The 19,275-nt window shown below is 41.5% G+C and overlaps 1 protein-coding gene across 3 annotated transcripts in view; it reads right to left on the reverse strand.

Moving 5' to 3' along the window:
- Positions 1 to 451: 451 nt before the first annotated feature.
- tp73 (tumor protein p73) overlaps positions 452 to 19,275 on the reverse strand; it is a 46,521-nt gene continuing 27,697 nt past the window's right edge. For 2 of the 3 annotated variants that reach the window (XM_020506182.2, XM_031794069.1), the window contains exons 5-14: positions 10,392 to 10,578; positions 9,938 to 10,053; positions 9,118 to 9,227; positions 8,343 to 8,488; positions 7,991 to 8,073; positions 6,012 to 6,136; positions 5,618 to 5,736; positions 5,223 to 5,358; positions 3,640 to 3,733; positions 452 to 3,222 (exon numbers count right to left, since the gene is read on the reverse strand). In XM_020506182.2, coding sequence (XP_020361771.1) covers positions 2,824 to 3,222; positions 3,640 to 3,733; positions 5,223 to 5,358; positions 5,618 to 5,736; positions 6,012 to 6,136; positions 7,991 to 8,073; positions 8,343 to 8,488; positions 9,118 to 9,227; positions 9,938 to 10,053; positions 10,392 to 10,578 — 1,515 coding nt within the window. In that variant the 3' untranslated portion in view covers positions 452 to 2,823. The remainder of the gene's footprint in view (positions 3,223 to 3,639; positions 3,734 to 5,222; positions 5,359 to 5,617; positions 5,737 to 6,011; positions 6,137 to 7,990; positions 8,074 to 8,342; positions 8,489 to 9,117; positions 9,228 to 9,937; positions 10,054 to 10,391; positions 10,579 to 19,275) is intronic. The other variant, XM_020506183.2, reaches the window with a different exon arrangement.

A 19,275-nucleotide genomic window follows, 5' to 3' on the forward strand; every position in this document is an offset into this window, starting at 1 on the left:
AGGATGGTAGTTAGGAAGGATGTCTGTATCTTTTTAGTGAGTAGGTGTATTGATATGTGATCCAAAGTGTAATTAATAACTTCACCATGCACAAAGGGATATTCAATGTCTGCTTTTTTGTTGCCCATCTACCAATAGGTGTCCTTCTTTGCGAAGCATTGGAAAACCTCCCTGGTCTTTGTGGTTGAATCTGTGTTTGAAATTCACTGCTCGACTGAGGGAACTTACAGATAATTGTATGTGGGGTACAGAGATGATTCAAAAATCATTTGAAACACTATTATTGCACACAGAGTGAGTCCATGTAACTTATTATGTGACTTGTTTTGCACATTTTTACTCCTGAACTTATTTATAACAAAGGGTTGAATACTTATTGACTCAAGACACTTTAGCTTTTCATTTTATTCATTTGTAAAAAAAAAAATAAAAAAAATGAATTCCACTTTGAATTTATGGGGTATTTTGTCTAGATCAGTGACACATTTCAATTTAATCCATTTTAAATTCAGGCTGTAACACAACAAAATGTGGAAAAAGTCAAGGGGTGTGACTACATTCCGAAGGCAGTGTATATCCAATGATCTTTAGAATTGAGAATCCACATGTAGATAGACCTTATTAGGCAAACCCATGTTTTTCTACATTTAGGAAAGAAAGTTGCTCCACACCTATACGTTTCTGTAAAGCACACTTTTTAATATTCATGATTTACAAGAAAAAACACTGTACACGTACAACCTCAAATAAGAAATTGAAATCAATATAAACAGCGATATTGGTACATTGTTACACATTGTTATAAAAAAAAGAAACACTTGAGACAGTACCTCTCCAGAAATATCAAAACAAAGTGACAATCTACCATTTACAAGTTATGACGTTGGCCTAATACTGATTATAAACACACTGAACATGAAATGATTTCTATCCTCTATTCTTTTCAAAGCAGTAAAGCGCTTTATTCTGCTTAACTGTTGGGTGTTAATGGAAGGTATGCATCCCTTCCTGTGGACTCAAGGACTGTTTTTGCACAGAGTATTGGAAATGGCATTATTCACAACCCCTTTTTTTATTATAGCAAAATGATCACAGTACTTTTGCCCATGTACTATACACTTGAGAGGAGTGGCTGCGGTCAAAATAAGACACCACACAACATTTTGAAACTGGAGTCATTCTCCTTTTTGTGCCACCCTATTTTACGCTAACCCATCAAGTACAGGTGCATCATGGTTAAGTGTGGTGTCAACGTGAACTACTAAACATGTCTGTTTGAATCAATATCGAAGCAAGTGCCATGCAGTGGAGAATTCAAGAACACATACAGTGGTGGCATGGCTTAGTATGTAAAAACTGTCTAGATCAAATGTTGTGATTATGTATCTTCAAGGGAGATATATATATATGTATATATATATACACAATACAAATAACTTGCTTTGCAGTTTGAAATACAATTCCACACAAGATATTGCTGTAAAAGAAATATAGTGAAACACATCAACTGAATTAATTGTTCATGTGGTGGTGTATAGCAGGGTTGGAATCATGGGTCTAAATTCAGGAATTGCATATAAATGAATTGATTTTATAGCATATTGGGAGTGTGTTACTACTAATAAAGAATTCTATAAAAACAACCCATTTCATTTTAATACACATTTTGTAAAGTGATTAAAGCCACAGTCTGCGATTTGGGAAGCTGATTGTCAGTTATCTGATTGTCCTTATACACTCACTGCCTTGATTATTCTCAAATGAACTCAATCAATCTGACTTAAAGGCCTACCTTATGAACTAGGCATAAAAAGGGGGTCGTCTGTGATTATCTGCCAGTAGCATTGCCCACTAGATACAGTACCTGAGCGTGACTTTTCTACAACTGCATGGCTCTATCTAATACTGATGGTTAGCTTTCCCTCTTTGTTTCAGGCAACCGAGACATCACTTGCATCTATTTAGCCTGGCCAATTGACTGTACAGGGTGGCTTCGTCAATCCATACAATCGTATCAACAACCAGGGTAGTTATCCAACGTGACACAGGAGAAAATCATTCCAATACATCTGCTACTATAGACACAAGACTCAGGGGGTACATGTACTCCACCGAACTAAACAAAGGGTTTGGGGTTGAAATGTAAGACAACGGCGTGCTTCTGTTCTGGAACTATGATGCTTTAGCACAGGAGTGATGGGGAATTAACACGGTACGAAGATCATGACCACGCTGATACACTCTTGTATGTACTTTGATTTAAATGGAAACTCTATACATCTGTCTGTCTGAACAGTTATACCTTAAGGAATCTAAATACACATGTTAACCTTTTTTCATTTGACCACAAATCTAATACATTTTACAGAACATCATGTACATATTTACACCAAAATAACATTTTATTGATCTAATTGAGTACAGGTATGTGATGGCTTGTTCAATGGAATCTAGCCATACGATGACATCGTGAGCATTTCAGTTTCAGGCTCAAATGTACTGACTTAATTATGACGAAGTCAACGGACTTATTAGTAAGCTGTACTGACTTAGCTGTACTGACTTACAAAAAAACAATAGAGAAATAGTGCTACATACTGGTTGTCCAAAGCCAACCAATCTGTAAAGCAATATAAAAAAATCTAACGACACTAAACCAGGCCCCTGATGGACATCAGAATAGAAGAGTCATCTCACTCGCTTCTCCTCTTCCTCGCATCCTCTCTATCCCTCTCTCTCTCTGTGAACATAGAGTCCCGTTCTCTCCATCTCGCTCTCCCCCCTCCCCCTGTATCGCTCTCTCTCCCTCTCTCCCTCTTTCTCTCAGTGGACGTCACTTTCCATGAACTCCTCCTTGATGGAGTTCTTGTTGCTGCGTGACACTTTGCAGTCGGGCATGTCAAAGCCAAAGTCGGCCCACTCATCAGCGGCGGCAGCGACTGCCTGCGGCCCACCTCCCGGGCGGTTGGATGGGATGGTAATGGTGTGGCGCACACGGAAGTGTACGGCCTCCATGACACGCTGGCGCTGCAGCTCGCCGCCGGGGACGATGGCCATGGCGGCGGCTGCCATGTTGCTGCTGGAGCGGAGGAGCTGCTGGCCATAGTGGTCTTGATGGTGGGAGGAAGGAGGTGGTCCCACCCCGCCGCCCTGCTTCATGTCCTGCAGGCCCCGCCAGATGGCCAGGCGGAACTGCTCTGGGATCTTTAGAGCACTCAGGTCCTAGAGAGAGAGACCGAGAGAGTGAAGGAAAGGAGTGACAGAATGGGAGATAGAAAGGAAGGAGAAGAGAGAGGGAAAGGAGTGACAGAATGGGAGATAGAAAGGAAGGAGAAGAGAGAGGGAAAGGAGTGACAGAATGGGAGATAGAAAGGAAGGAGAAGAGAGAGGGAAAGGAGTGACAGAATGGGAGATAGAAAGGAAGGAGAAGAGAGAGGGAAAGGAGTGACAGAATGGGAGATAGAAAGGAAGGAGAAGAGAGAGGGAAAGGAGGAGAGTGAATAGTAGAAAGAGAAAGAAAATGAGAGATACTTAATAGACCTCAGGCCACAGTGATCCAACCAAACCTAACCCCCCCCCCCCTAGGACTGGAATGATTTACACTGCGTAAATTGCAGAGAGAGTGAATGGGTATTTTACCTCCATGGACAGAGTCTGGAGTTGGTAGAGACTCTGCAGGCCCTGCAATGTGAAGTAGTCGATGCAGTTCTGGCAGCCCAGACTGGTTAGAAAGCTGTGTGGAGAGAGAAGCAGTACCACTTAGATTTAAGACCAGAGTTAGTGTCCACTCCACCGCAGCCAAATTTATGTAGGGAGACAATGTCTACTTCGGTCTACTTCATGTGATTAAAATCCACTACCAGAGTTAACTGTAACTTTATTAAACGGTTAACTATGCCAGAAATGTGTTTGTCTGTACAGATGTAGGATCTTAATTTGATCACCCTGTTGCAGGAGAACCTTCTTGCAATGCAGGACATTTTTAACGTGTAGTGTATTTGAGGTTTAAAAAGGCCTTCTAAGTTGGTAATTTTCATTTAGAAAGTTCAGACTTGATTTTCCCTTCTGAAAAATATATCAACCCCTACAGAAATGTCCATGAATTATAATCCACATAATTCACATTTTTGGTTGCAGCAGGATTATTTTCCTGCTGTAGCAAAACTGGCTTCAATTTAAGATCCTACATCTGTACCTATCGTAAAACTAAAATGATGGTTTCATGTCCAATAAGGAACAAAGAATATTACGATCAATTACAAATGGAACAATTTCTCAATGACTATGGTTATTAATTTCCGTCAAATCAAATTCATGCAGTTGTATTAAAGATTCATAAAAGCCAATTTGGTTGAATTAAAACGTTTATTATAAATACATGGATATAAAATTCTCGTCTACAAACACTTTAAACAAAACAAAATGTACAAAACAGTATACGATAATAACCATGTTCATTCTAATGCTGCTTTTTGTCTGGGTACAAACGGTGCAAAATGGAAGCCCTAACATTATGACAAAACAACGTCTTAGTTTGAATGCAATGCTAGGCACTAATAGATTAGGAAACTATGTTTCTCATGTTCCAATACCGATTTCCCTTGTATTCTTCATATGATTAGAGGGAATTAATGGAAATAAGATGCTAAGATGGACATGTTGTTCATTTAGATTTGAAAAACATAATATTGGAATTCTCTGATGGGTAAACATACTGTATTGCTAATACAACTCCCCAAACTGTAGTAAAGTGAAATAGCAACCTATTCCTCCAAATCCGACCAGCAGAGCATTAACTTAACATTGCAACAAAACCCCAGAAACGTCTTACTATCAGACCAAAGTAATGGAATAACGATTCATTAAAGCTTGGTGGAATTTTTGTCCAGTTTCTTTTAATTTCTCTACAGTCTTATACAGTTCAATGTAAATGGCTGAAGTAGGTACACAAAATGGCTGTGTTCTCTGTGAGAGAAGCTGCTCTGGGACATATTATAGGCAGAGAAACCAAGGAAGATGAGAGAAACTACCCTCCATGTTGGCAAACATGTCATGACAGCACCATTCCCATTTTACCAGAATATAAGGAACTTTTGGTGCCAAGATGGCGACTGCAGAGATCTCAAACTGAAAAGGCCCCATAATCTATTTATCATAGATGGCTCTGACTGTTGGCTTGTGTCAGTGGGAGAGGAAGACAGTGTCATTGGAGGGGGAGGTACCTGACTAGGCTGGGGTCAGGGTTATACGGAGGGGGAGGGGTGCAGTGCGACGTGGACAACATGGACTGGCCGCCCCCATGTCCCCCGTTCATGTCACTGTTGGTCTGCATGTGGTGACTGTTGAGCATGTTGGGACCTGTGGGAGAGGGGACAGGAACAAATCAATAGGAGCAATCAATAGGACAATGCTCTCAGAATGATGTCATTCAGAGGTTTTTCAGAGGTTTGCCATAGTAGCTTCTAATGACTAGCCTCGTTCCACCATCCTGATCTCGCAAGATAACATTCTGAAAGGAAATAAGATATCCTGACTGCTGCTCTATCTAATGGCACCCATTAGGTGTGATAATACACACACACACCCATTCCCCCCAATTCCCCTGACAAACACTCACCCACGTGCCCCATGTTGGGGAGGGGGTTTTGCTGAGACTGGTGGCTCCCATGGCCCCCGTGCAGCTTGTTCATGTTGGACAGGGGAGATCCATAGGAGGACGGTGATGCTACGTGGCTCCTGGGAATTGGAGAGGGGGAGATGACGGACGTGTGTAAGAGGGTAATATTTGTATGTGTGTTAGACAACACAGGTGTATGGATGGACGGAATGAGTGTCTTTGGGTTTAAGTGTGTGCGCGCACCTGTGTCTGTGTGCTTGTCTGTGTGTGTGAGTGAGTGAATGTGTATGTGTGTGAGAGAGAGAATGTGTTTGTGTGTGCATGTGTATTTATGTGTGTGTGTGTTTGTGCATTTGCATGTATGCATATTTGAGCTGGTGTGTGGTCGACTTACTGTCTCTGAAGCAGCTGTTGCTGTTGTTGTCTGTAGGAGTCCACCAGCTGCTGTGGTACGAACTCCACCAGCTCTAGACTGTCCTTGATCTTCATCAGCAGGTCAAAGTTCTCTCTGCCGCGCACCTGCACACACACATATAATATATATACAGTAGTTATATGATACAGTATATATAATAGTTATATCATACTACCGGTCAAAAGTTTTAGAACACCTACTCATTCAAGGGTTTTTCTTTTTACTATTCTCTACATTGTAGAATAATAGTGAAGACATCAAAACTATGAAATAACACATATGGAATAGTGTAGTAACCAAAAAAAGTGTTAAACAAATCAACATATATATTTGAGATTCTTCAAATAGACACCTGTTGCTTGATGCCAGCTTTGCACACACTTGACATTCTCTCAACCAGCTCCATAAGGTAGTCACATGGAATGCATTTCAATTAACAAGTGTGCCTTCTTAAAAGTTCATTTGTGGAATTTCTTTCCTTCTTAATGTGTTTGAGCCAATCAGTTGTGCTGTGACGAGGTAGAGTAGGGGGGTATACAGAAGATGGTCTTTTACCAAATAGGGCTAAGTCCATATTATGGCAAGAACAGCTCAAATAAACAAAGATAAATGACAGTCCATCATTACTCAGACATGAAGGTCAGTCAATACGGAACATTTCAAGAACTTTGAAAGTTTCTTCAAGTGCAGTCGCAAAAACTATCAAGCGCTATGATGAAACTGGCTCTCATGAGGACCGCCACAGGAAAGGAAGACCCAGAGTTACCTCTGCTGCAGAGGATAAGTTCATTAGTTAACTGCACCTTGGATTGCAGCCCAAATAATTTCTTCAGAGTTCAAGTAACAGACACATCTCAACATCAACTGTTCAGAGGAGACTGCGTGAATGGTTGAATTGCTGCAAAGAAACCACAACTAAAGGTCATCATTAAGAAGAAGAAGAAGAGAATTTGCTTGGGCCAAGAAACATGAGCAATGGACATTAGACCGGTGGAAATCTGTCCTTTTGGTCTGATTAGTCCAAATTTGAGATTTTTGTTTCCAACCGCCGTGTCTTTGTGAGACGTAGAGTAGGTAAACGGATGATCTACACATGTGATTCCCAACATGAAGCATGGAGGAGGAGTTGTGATGTTGTGGGGGTGCTTTGCTTTTGGCTGTCTGATTTAATTAGAACTCAAGGCACACTTAACCAGCATGGCTACCACAGCATTCTGCAGCGATACACCATCCCATCTGGTTTGCGCTTAGTGGGACTATCATTAGTTTTTCTACAGGACAATGACCCAACACTCCTCCAGGCTGTGTAAGGGCTATTTGACCAAGAAGGAGAGTGATGGAGTGCTGCATCAGATGACCTGGCCTCCACAATCACCCGACCTCAACCCAATTGAGATGGTTTGGGATGAGTTGGACTGCAGAGTGAAGGAAAAGCAGCCAACAAGTGCTCAGCATATGTGGGAACTCCTTCAAGACTGTTGGAATAGCATTCCTTGTGAAGCTGGTTGAGAGAATGTCAATAGTGTGCAAAGCTGTCATCAAGGTATGGGTGGCGACTTTGAAGAATCGAAATACATTTTTTATTTCGATTTGTTTAACATTCTTTTAGTTACTACATGATTCCATATGTGTTATTTCACAGTTTTGATGTCTTCACTATTATTGTACGATGTAGAAAATAGTAATTAGATGTATATCTATCGAGGGGGTGTGGTAAATGCACAATATACCACGGCTAAGGTCTGTTCTTATGCACGACGCAACGTGGAGCGCCTGGATACATCCCTTAGCTGTGGTATATTGGCCATATACCACAAAGCCCTGAGGTGCCTTATTGCTATTATAAACTGGTTTTCAACGTAGTTACAGCAGTATACGGTCTGATATACCACGGCTGTCATCCAATCAGCATTCAGGGCTCGAACCACCCAGTTTATAAATAAATAAATATATCTTACAGGCATATAGTAAATCTCCTCTTCACCATGCCGCCGTCTCTTCATGCCTGGACTAGGAATGTTTGGAGGGGTCTGTTTGAAAGCTAAATGTTGGGAGTACAAACAATGATTTAATATCATGAAAACTAGCAATAGGATTTTTACAAAGACATTCCTAATATCAATATGCACAAACTATTGCATATACTGGTGTATATGTTTGCATTGTGATCTGTGTCACTGTATGTATGTGTGGGCCCTGGTCAAAAGTGATGTGCGATATAGGGAATAATGTGCCATTTCAGACTCACCCCAAGCAAAATGACCGAACATTTTGTAATGGTGTAGAGAGCGAGAGAGAAGGGCGACTCACTGCGCTTGTTGGCGTTGTTGTCGTTCTTGGACATGTTGTCGCTCATGGTCTGCTGCTCCCTGAAGTGGTCTTCATCTGCCTTGCGATCTCGCCCCGGACAGGCGCATATCCGCCCTTCAAACGACCTTCGTCCCAGCACCTGACCACTAATTGCAACAAAGAAAGGCATAATATATCATACGTTAATTTACAAGGCGTTGAAAGGCCTCATATGCTTACAACAGGTAATAAATAATATATTATAATTATATGCCCTTTTTAAAGTGTTATCAAAATATTTTGTGCTTTAAAAATAAAGAGTCACACACTCTATATATAAACTCCCAGTAATTTATTGGGTAAATCACCCACGTTTCGGCATCACTGTGCCTTCTTCAGGGTGACCCAATAAATTACTGGGAGTTTATATATAGCGTGTGCGACTCTCTTTATTTTTATGGCTTATAGTTTATTCACCGTTAGTCGGCACCTCTACATAAAATAATGTTCTCCGGGTGTGCGACCAGCTCATGTTTTTTATTACACTTTTTATATGAGCCGTGTGTTTAGTAATGCACTTGAAATGTATTCTTGATTTTTATGGATTTATATAGGCTCATCAGGAGCCATTGACTATGAATGCTTACAGCATGTTTATTGTGAGACCGGTGCAAAAAGGCAGTTCAATCAGCTGTGAATTGTTGACACACACATGCACACAGGCATGAGCGCACACACACACACACACACACACACACACACACACACACACACACACACAATATCATGGACTTACTCGCGTGTCTCTAGGGTGATGATGATGAGGATGGGTCTCCTGTTCATTCCTCCCACACAGCTGCTGTTGCACATGAAGTTGTAGAGGATGGTGGTGAACTCTGTCCCCACCTATCAGAGAGAGAGACCTTTACTGGCCAGTCAATCGTTAGCCAGCTTGCCAATCACCAGACAGTGATAGCCAAAGCACCACATCATAACCCCCCATGATGACACACTGAAGATACCCATTTAAAATAAAGCAAAGATAATAGACTGAAAGACACAACCTTTATCAGGCCAGGGCTTCGCTTGTGTGAAACAGGCCCTAAAGCATCAGACTGAATGGTAACGGACAAAATATAAGCTGTATATTTTATTACCTCTAGATGGCAGTGTTGCCATATGTTACATAGCAAAAGTCAGGCATGGGACCTATTTTGAACATATCAATCAAAATCATGGGCAACTAAAATATAAAGTTGTAAATAGGTATACTACATCTAAATAACTAATTAGTACAAAGACTGTTTTCTAGGTGATTTTAAATGTTAACCAACCACCATGTTCTATTGCTGGGGTAGGCAAACTTGGCCCTGGAATGTTATACAGACACATTATGTTTTTAATGGAACATTTGTGTTTTAAGACCTGGCAGACCAGGTGTGATGAATTTAAGCAATCACTGTTGGTGAGGTGATTGGTAGAACTGGTTGTGTTGCCTGGTTGGGACAAAATTCAGTAGTGGCTCCGGCACTCCAGAGTCCAGCACCAGGGTGGGCTACAAATATTCTACTGTATTGTGTGAGTGTGGGCGTTCCTAGCTGAGGGGAGCCACTCACCTGTGGGTTCTCGTAGGGCAACATGACACTCTGCCTGCATGTGACGGGGTCGTCCACATACTGGGACAGGTTGTTTCCCTCCACCCTGATCAGGTGGCTGGCTGGGGCCGCTTGGCCTGGGGGATGGAGAGGAGGGGGAGGGGGGGTGTTACAGGTCAATCAATCAGCTAATCAATCTCTCCATCCATTTAAACTTTCTTAAATTTTTATACTAAACCAAAACTACACCGAAGCAGTCTCTTTGGACCAGAGGTCCTATTGAAATGGCATTTCAGTAGAATTGTTGTATATTTCTGTCATATAGCAGACACTCTTATGAGGGCGGTATACCATAAGTGCATTTAAGGTAGTCCAACAACCACATCATACTAGCACTGTTGTGAGTCAAATCTGTTGTGGGATACGGGTTGATGACACGAACTGATATGCCTATCAAGGTGGCGTGGTTGCTTACTGTCATTGAAGTCCCGTCCCAGCTCGTGGTTGGGGCAGCGTTTGACTACCTCGGTGACATGCTCCGCTTTCTTGTAGACAGGCATGGCACGGATGACACTGGCGTGGGGCGGGGCCGAGGACAGCTTGATCTGGATTGGACAGGTCTTGGCGATCTGACAGTAGAGCTTCTTCAGCAGTGGGGAGTACTGAGGGGGGGCAAAACATAAGGGGGATGTTATTTTTGACTAGTCACCGTTGTGGTGTCATTTGTTTTGTTACTCATCAAAAATCTCATCCACTTTGTTAATATTTTTTGGGAACACTTTACTAAAATCCTTCAGGTATAATGCTTTTTTAAAAAGTTATAATTTATGAGCAGGAATGAGCCTTTATGTCTTAGCATGTTTCAGCATGATAATGCACTTCTCCATGTTGCAAGGATCTCTACACAATTCCTGGAAGCTGGAAATGGACCAGTTCTTCCATGTCCTGCATGCTAACCAGACACATCACCAATTGAGCATGTTTGGGATGCTCTGGATCAATGTGTACGACAGCGTATTCCAGTTCCCACCAATACCAGCAACTTCACACAGCGATCGAAGAGGAGAGGGACAACATTCCACAGTCCACAATCGACAGTCTGATCAACTCTATGCGAAGGAGATATGTCACGCGGCATGAGGAAAATGGTGGTCACACCAGATACTGACTGGTTTTCTGATCCACGCCCCTACCTCGGAATTACGAGTCATGTGAAATCCATAGATTAGGGCCTAATGAATTTAATTCAGTTGACTGATTTCCTTATGTGTCACATCTGCTCCTGCCACGCCCTCTAGTGCTCCTCCGGTGCCTCCTTGACCTGCCGCCACTCCCCCAGTGCTCTCTCTGTCTCTCTCTCTCACTCTCTCTGTGATTGTGTGGGCCGGAGACAGGTGTGCTGGAGTCAGAGCAGATCCCCACCAGCTGCAACCTGGTCCATAATCAAGACCTCTACAAATCCTCAGTGACAATAACTCAGTAAAATCATTGAAATTGTTGCATTTCTATTCTTGTTAAGTGTATTTATTGGTGATGAGATGTGATGTCTAAAAAAATGTACTCTCAAACCAAAGTGCTGAGTGATGGTATTACTAGGGTATGAGATGGAAGGTTATGAACACGGTTATCATGTCAGATTAGTAGGACATGTTTCAAATAACTCAATTTGTTCTAGAGGCAAAATACATTAAGGCTTTTTGAAGGCTATAAAATTGGCTCCATCATGTCATAAATAAAAGGACTATTCGGTTGCTGGAAGGAACATGATTACCATCTACCAGGCTGGACTTGCAGGTGTTGTAGCAAAGTGAGTAATAATTCCTGGAGGGAAGCATGTCAGTTCAAAAAGCCGTGTGTGTGAAAAAGTTAAATGGAAGAGTTAGTATGAGTTCAGTAGGGACTGCAAACATAATACAATCAAATCATAACTGTAGCCCTATTCAAACTCCAAACGGATATTCAATATCACAAGCTTGCTCAATTGAAGCAAGTCTACTGAGGAAAGCACCAACTACATTGGAGATACTCAGCTAAGATGCTATCATAGCCAGGCAGTGATGTATACTGCGAGTCTGCATTCAGCAGGACTTGAAACAGTTATTCAGTGCAAATGTTTGGATATCTAACTGAAGTACATAAGTGCAAGTGAAAAGAGCCCTTTGTACTCTTTGACAGGCACGTCTGCCATTACCGATGCTGGCAGTCATCCTACTAAAAAGGAGGTTCAAATGCATCCAAACTTATGGGAATGGGAGGCGTTTCTTAGCGGACAAGCTTTAACATGCCCCAACACTATCAAGAAAACCCCAAAATCCACCTGAGGATATCAAACCTTCCAGGAAAGACCGTTTTTGTGGATTTGCTACAATGACTCTAAATGCAGATGTAACATTTTTCCCAAAAGCCCTGGTGTAGAAATAAACATGTACTGTTTTCAATGCAGAGAGCCATACGCTTTAGTCATTGATGCTACAATAGCATTAACATGCTGTTCATACTCAAGTCAGTGGAATTAATCACTGATCATTTTGTTCTATTCTTAGGCCATGGTGAAAATGATTGACAATAGTGGACTTTTCCATTTTAATTACACACCATCATCATAAACTGTGGGGGAAATACGTCATCTTTGTAGACTATCATCTTTTGTTCTGTGCTGTTCAATGTCAAAAATCCCCCATGGCGAATCCAACAGACAGCTTTGGGGGTGGGGCAGAGAAGGACAAATCTCTGAATTCCATATTGAGATACCGTTACTAAGCCTCCTGCAACCTTGCACCACTCAACCCACCTCACTCCAATCCCTTCTCCTCGCCCGCCCCCGGCCATAGCATAGACTTGAGACGTATGCGTAAAGCGGAAGCAAAATATTTGGGCACAAAATCACCTCTTCCCATCCTTAGCCTGCAAGTTCAGACAGATCAGCCATACTTTGAATAAATCATTTGAAGCTGCAAAACCACGACAACGTTTTCACAGATTCAGGGATTTTTTCCCCCAGTGATTGAGCTGAGTAGCATTAACAGATCCCTCAGATGCAGTCGAAAGGTTACTGTTCTCTGAATCCGCAAAACGACCCTTGCTAACCAGCATTCCCAAATCTGATTCTAACAGATATTGATGATTAGTGACACTTAACAAGGATGGAATCTTAGCCTGAGATAAGTGTACTGTACTTCAAATGTTACCACAAATTTCCGCTTGATGTGCATGGTACATGCAAATATTCTGTGCATGGATGTCTCAAGTTCCGGTTTGACCCACACAAATCGATACGTTCTACTCTAGCTAATGCTTGTGGCCCGTGCAGGAATCAAACCCACAACCCGGTTGTTGCCACCAGCACCAAGGTTATCTACAATACTGAGTCATTGGAACCACACTGAAACAGAATGAAGCCCATATGAATCAATAAGCATCATATGAGTTACATGTGCTGGGCACATGGTTCAGTCACAGCTCAGAGCATGGCAGAGCAATAAATCACTCTCTGTCTCTGTATGCAGCTGAGAGAGCGAGACGTCTGGACTTGTCCACTGACACATCTCCCTTCACTTATTCTCCTTATTCATCATTGTTTTATTGAAAGGTACGGAACTCCCATATCACATCGACTGGAGAGCGCGTTCCACAGACAAGGGCGTTCCACAGACGAGAAAAGCCGAGTCACGAGTAAGCCCAATGCTGGGATGGATGGGCAGATGGATGGATGGATCGGTGAATGGATAAGTGGATGGAGGAATGAGTTAAGAAAGGTGTTGAGTGAGAGAGGAAGATAAAGTGCAAGAGAGGGATAGAATGAGAAAAGCAGAGAAGAGAAAGCGGTGCTAAAATTGGTCTAGGAGATGGAGAAGTGTATTGGAGGAAGAAGAAGAAGAGGTTGAGGGGGGATTAAGAGGGAGAGGAGGATGTGCATGCTAGGAGATGGATGAGTGAAGAGGAAGAAGAAGAAGACAGACAGAACTCTATACAGTCAGCCAGTCCAGTGGACCATATGTGCAGGTCCAGACAAGCTTGTGGGGAACGAGTGATAATTGCCATACTGTCATCCCTGTGGACATGCTCTGGCTTGCCGATCGCAAAGTCAGTTAACTGTCCAAATATGTTAACACACTGCAGTCCTCCTCGACTATATCCCACATCCCATTAATCATAGATGAGCATCAACAACACTTTCCCTCTCTACGAAATAAATGAGTCTCTTGGATAAGAAGTGGAAATTCTATAGCGTTCTATGTGAATTCCCCCAAGGTGATTTGAGCTTTAATTGCTGTTTGGGAGCATTTGGGAGATGAAGTATATAATCATCTTTTGTTTCACCAAAATCCACCCAAAGAAATCCTGTCAGAAGTCACTGACCATCAAATCAAGCTTTATTTAGCACATTTAATAAATGGAATGTGACGCAATGTGCTTTACAGGAAAAAACAAATAAAAGATGAAAATACAATGTGCTTTACAGGAAAAAACAAATAAAAGATGAAAATACAATGTGCTTTACAGGAAAAAACAAATAAAAGATGAAAATACAATGTGCTTTACAGGAAAAAACAAATAAAAGATGAAAATACAATGTGCTTTACAGGAAAAAACTAATAAAAGATGAAAATATAAGCTGAAATATTTACTACACTATAAACATAACATAAAAAACTAAATGACACAAACTGAACAACTAAAAAGCACCCTAAGGAAAAGCAAAGTTAAAAAGATGTGTTTTAAGATCTCTTTTAAATATGCCCACAGTTTCGGTCCCCGCAGATTCTCTGGCAGGCTATTTCAGAGGCTGGGGCCATAGTAACTAAAGGCGGTCTCTCCATGCCTCTTGGTCCTAGGCTTTGGGATGGTTAAAAGGCCAGTGCCAGAGGACCTGAGGGACCTACTGGGTACATAACTTTAAAGCATGTCTGACATGTATTGGGGTGCACAATCATGGATTGATTTAAAAACCTATATTTAAAAAACAAATTAATTATATAACTCACACGCATAGAGCTTAAAACAGGTGTATTGTGTGTTCTCCGTCTGGTCTTGGTCAGTACCCGTGCTGCAGCATTCTGTATGTGTTGCACTTGACCAATAGCTTTTTTGGGTAGACCAGACGGGAGAGCATAAAATTAAAGTAGTCAAGCCTGCTTGTAATAAAAGCATGGATGAGTCTCTCTGTATCAGCCTGAGAGAGAGACGGACACACCTTGGCAATGTTCCTCAGGTGGTAAAAAGCTATTTTGGTCACATTCCTAATGTGTGATTTTAACATTTTGTTCAGAATCTAAAATAACACCTAGGTTTTTTACCTGGTGTTTTATCTTTATTGTCCATGAATTAAAATGTGCGGCTAGATACTCTCTCTGTGCTTTGGCTCCAACAATTAGCTGGAGGAAGTTGTGAGTCTTCCAAGTATTTAAATCACTAATACAGTCTAATAATTTATCTGTGGAGTTGTGTATCGTTTGCGTAGCAGTGAAAATCAATGCTGTGCTTTCTGATAACGCAGACAGGGGGTAACATATATATATATATATAAACTGAACAGCTGGTCTCTTTTGAAGTGGTTGTTGCTTTGGGAATAATGAGCTACTGTTGCACTTGCAAACATCTCCAAATGTGGATCAAATTAATTGAGAATATTGTTCACTAAGAATAACTGCAGGCCTACCTATACAAGTACAGAACAATCGAAATGCATATCTGCAGTCTAAAAAAGATGTGTTGTTTATCTACTAGTTATCAATATTACTGGAAGTGTATTGATGTTGCTCATGGCTCCACAGCTCCAGGTAAAAGTTGCCTTTTTGAGCACAATCTGTTCAAGATTTCACAAATTGATGTTAGATGGTTCCTCACCCTGAAAGTAGTCCATGTGCCAGGAGAAACTGTAATCGATGGTTTGGTTTTCACAGCCACAAACCTCAGCTAACTTTAGCTACCGGTAGCTAAAAATCAATGGAAGTGAATAGGGAATGTTTACATGTTGTTGTTTTTTACAGCCAAATCACCTTTAATTAAGTAACTAAATATGGAGTTGATTTGTCCAGGAAATTTTGACAATTGCACACACGCCCCATTTACTTTCATTGATTGTTAGCTAGTTGTGGCTAAAGTTGGCTGAGAAAGGTGTGTAAGGGTAATGACTTGTCAGCAGATAGCCTAGCATCTCCACTACAAGATTTAATCCATGCTTGAAATCTATATGATAAACTCTGTACACTTGATATACACAAACAGAAATATATGAACATAACATCTACTGCTGATCCCTTGTTTCATGAGCTGAATTTAAAAATCTCATACAATTTCCCTACGCACAAAAAGCTTATTTCACTTAAAATTTCTTTACATCCCTGTTAGTGAGCATTCTACTTTGCCAATATAATCCATCCACCTGATAGGTGTGGCATATCAAGAAGTTGATTAAACAGCATGATCAATACACAGGTGCACCTTGTGCTTGGGACAATAAAAGGCCACTTTAAAATGTGCAGTTTTGTCACACAACACAATGCCACAGATGTCTGAAGTTTTGAGGGAGTGTGCAATTGGCATGCTGACTGCAGGAATGTCAACCAGAGCTGTAATGTTCATTTCTCTACCATAAACTGCCTCCAATGATGACTGACTTCCTTATAAGAACTGTAACTCAAGATTGTTGCATGTTGCGTTTATATTTTTGTCCAGTATAATGTTGTATCATGTATTAATGTAAAGAGTTTGATATAATGCACAAAAAGTGACAACACCTTTACCTATTGATATGCTTCATGTACAGATTACTGTTTTGATTGATACATATCAAAACAGGAGCTACCTGCTCCAAAGCCTGATGCAGAGTGTCTATGGAAATGTGTGCGAGTAAGGAGTGTGAGGATGTAACACCAGAAAAGGTGGCTAATTGATTCCAATTCTATGTGTGTTTACGTGTGTGAATGTGTGTTCGAATATCCTCATTATCAAGTGTGTGTGCGTGTTACCAAGCTGTGGCAACACACACATGCAGACAGGCAGTGGTGTGGATGGGGTAGACTTAGCGAAAGGATGTGCGGTCGGTGTCTGACTCTATGGGCATGTTCGGGCCTGCGTCCTGACTGTGAGAGGCTAATAGCTGGGAAGAGCAACTCCTGACACGCTGGGATGCAGAGCATGCTCCGGCCTGTCCCTTCCTCATCCCAATCCACACCCAGCCGAGTGGCGGAGCATTGTCGGAGCGTTGTCGGAGCATCGGGAGCGTCGATGGGTCGTTATTGGAAAAGGGCTGCGGCGTTAGATGTCATTTTCATCCCATCATGACACTTCTTGCTCTGAGAGCTACAGGAATGTTTGAAGTTTTGGAGGGAAAGGGCTCATTTGAAGGATGGATGGTGCATGCTTGGGAGCAATTATCCCTAATACAGAATAATGTGTTGTTTACCAGACAGACACCCAAGACACCCATAACAGCAGCTATGAGATCACTTGTAAATAGAGTGGCTTAAAGTAATCTTGGGTAGATTCGTTCAGTGTGAATAATCATGATGGGGGTTTTTATGAAACACAAGGTATTCTTTGTGTTGTGTTGTGCCTTCTATTCTATTCCACCTACAGTAACCAAAGCAGGTGTCAACTCCCTCAAATAGCCAATACTGCAGTCTAAAACTGATGACTGCTGTCAGTCAAGTAGTTAGTGTATTCAATTCAATGTTCATTCCCAAGGACAGATTGTTGCTGGGCTGTAAATGGCAACAACATGGTAACCATAGCCTACAATACATAAGACCGTACAGACTCTCCACACAGACACAACAGCACTCCAAATCCTCATCATTCCAGGTAAAAGAGAACATTTTAAAGTTAAGTGTCATTGAAAAGGTCCTATTGGCAAGGGCAACTCATTGGAGTGGCAAAGTCACCTTTTTAATAAATTTTTTAACACATAACGAGCTGCTTGCTAACACAAACCAAGTCTGTCTGAACAGCAGCCATAGTATTTAAGGAGTTAATCTCTCCAAAGCCCAGTGCCTCCTACAGTAGCTGAGAGGTGACGGCCAAAACTAGGAGGTGAAGTCAATATGCCCCTATGCCATTCCCCATAGCCTGGGCCCCCACAAGCCTGCAACCACCCAGCCTCTTCTCCTACCTTAACCCTTTCAAGTCCACCACACAGTGTCTCAACTCCCCACAGACACTGATCCCCAAGCCGATTCATGTTCAAGCACGGGCCGATGCAGGATTAAAGGTGTTACACACTCTCCTGCCATTTTGGGAATCCCCCTGCATTAGAAGCAACTCTTTCATTCCTATCGGCTTGACGGTAAGCTATTTTCTTTTCAGAAACTCACGCTTGACATGTTACTAGTAGCCCAAAAAAGCATTTGCGATGCAAATGGTCCACGAATGGACTTGACAAACATTGTTATGTCCTGTCTTGGGGGTTTCTTTGATTTGTTGTCCTACTCGAGTACAAATGCTCCTTTTGTTTAGTGCTTTGGGTAGGAGTTGCCTGTGGGCACAGATCTAGGATCAGTTTACTGTCTCCCAAAAACAAACCATAACCATTAGAGGAGAGAAAATGCTAAACTGACCTTGGTGCTTAGTATAGAGATATAATCCTGAATCCATAAATATCTAATTTACATAAGTATACACAACTCTGAGTCAATACTTTGTAGAAGCACCTTTGGCAGCGATTACAGCTGTGAGTCTTTCTGGGTAAGTCTCTAAGAGCTTCCCACATCTGGATTGTGCAACATCTGCCCATTACTCTTTTCAGAATTCTTCAAGCTCTGTCAAATTGGTTGTTGATCATTGCTAGACAACCATTTTCAGGTCTTGCCATAGATTTTCAAGTAGATTTAAGTCGAAACTGTAACTTGGCCACTCAGGAACTTTCATTGTCTTCTTGGTAAGCAACTCCAGTGTTGATTTGGCCATGAGTTTTAGGTTATTGTCCTGCTGAAAAGTGAATTAATCTCCCAGTGTCTGGTGGAAAGCTCCATTCCTTTATTTTTTTATCCTGAAATATTACACAGTCCTTAATGATTACTAGAATACCGATAACATGATTTTGCCACCACTAGACTTGAAAATATTGAGAGTTGTACTCAGTAATGTGTTGTATTGGATTTGCCCCAAATAATATTTTGCAATATTACTTTAGTGTCTTGTTGCTAACAGGATGCATGTTTTTGTAATATTTTTTATTCTGTACAGGCTTCCTTATTTTCACTCTGTCATTTAGGTTAGTATTGTGGAGCAACTACAATGTTGTTGATCCATCCTCAGTTTTTAATTAACCTAATGACAGAGTGAATGATAAATGATTAACACCTGTTAATGTTTTAAAGTCACCATTGGCCTCATGGTGAAAACCCTGAGTGGTTTCC

This window comes from Oncorhynchus kisutch, linkage group LG17 (assembly GCF_002021735.2).
Source record: "Oncorhynchus kisutch isolate 150728-3 linkage group LG17, Okis_V2, whole genome shotgun sequence".
NCBI lineage: Eukaryota > Metazoa > Chordata > Actinopteri > Salmoniformes > Salmonidae > Oncorhynchus > Oncorhynchus kisutch.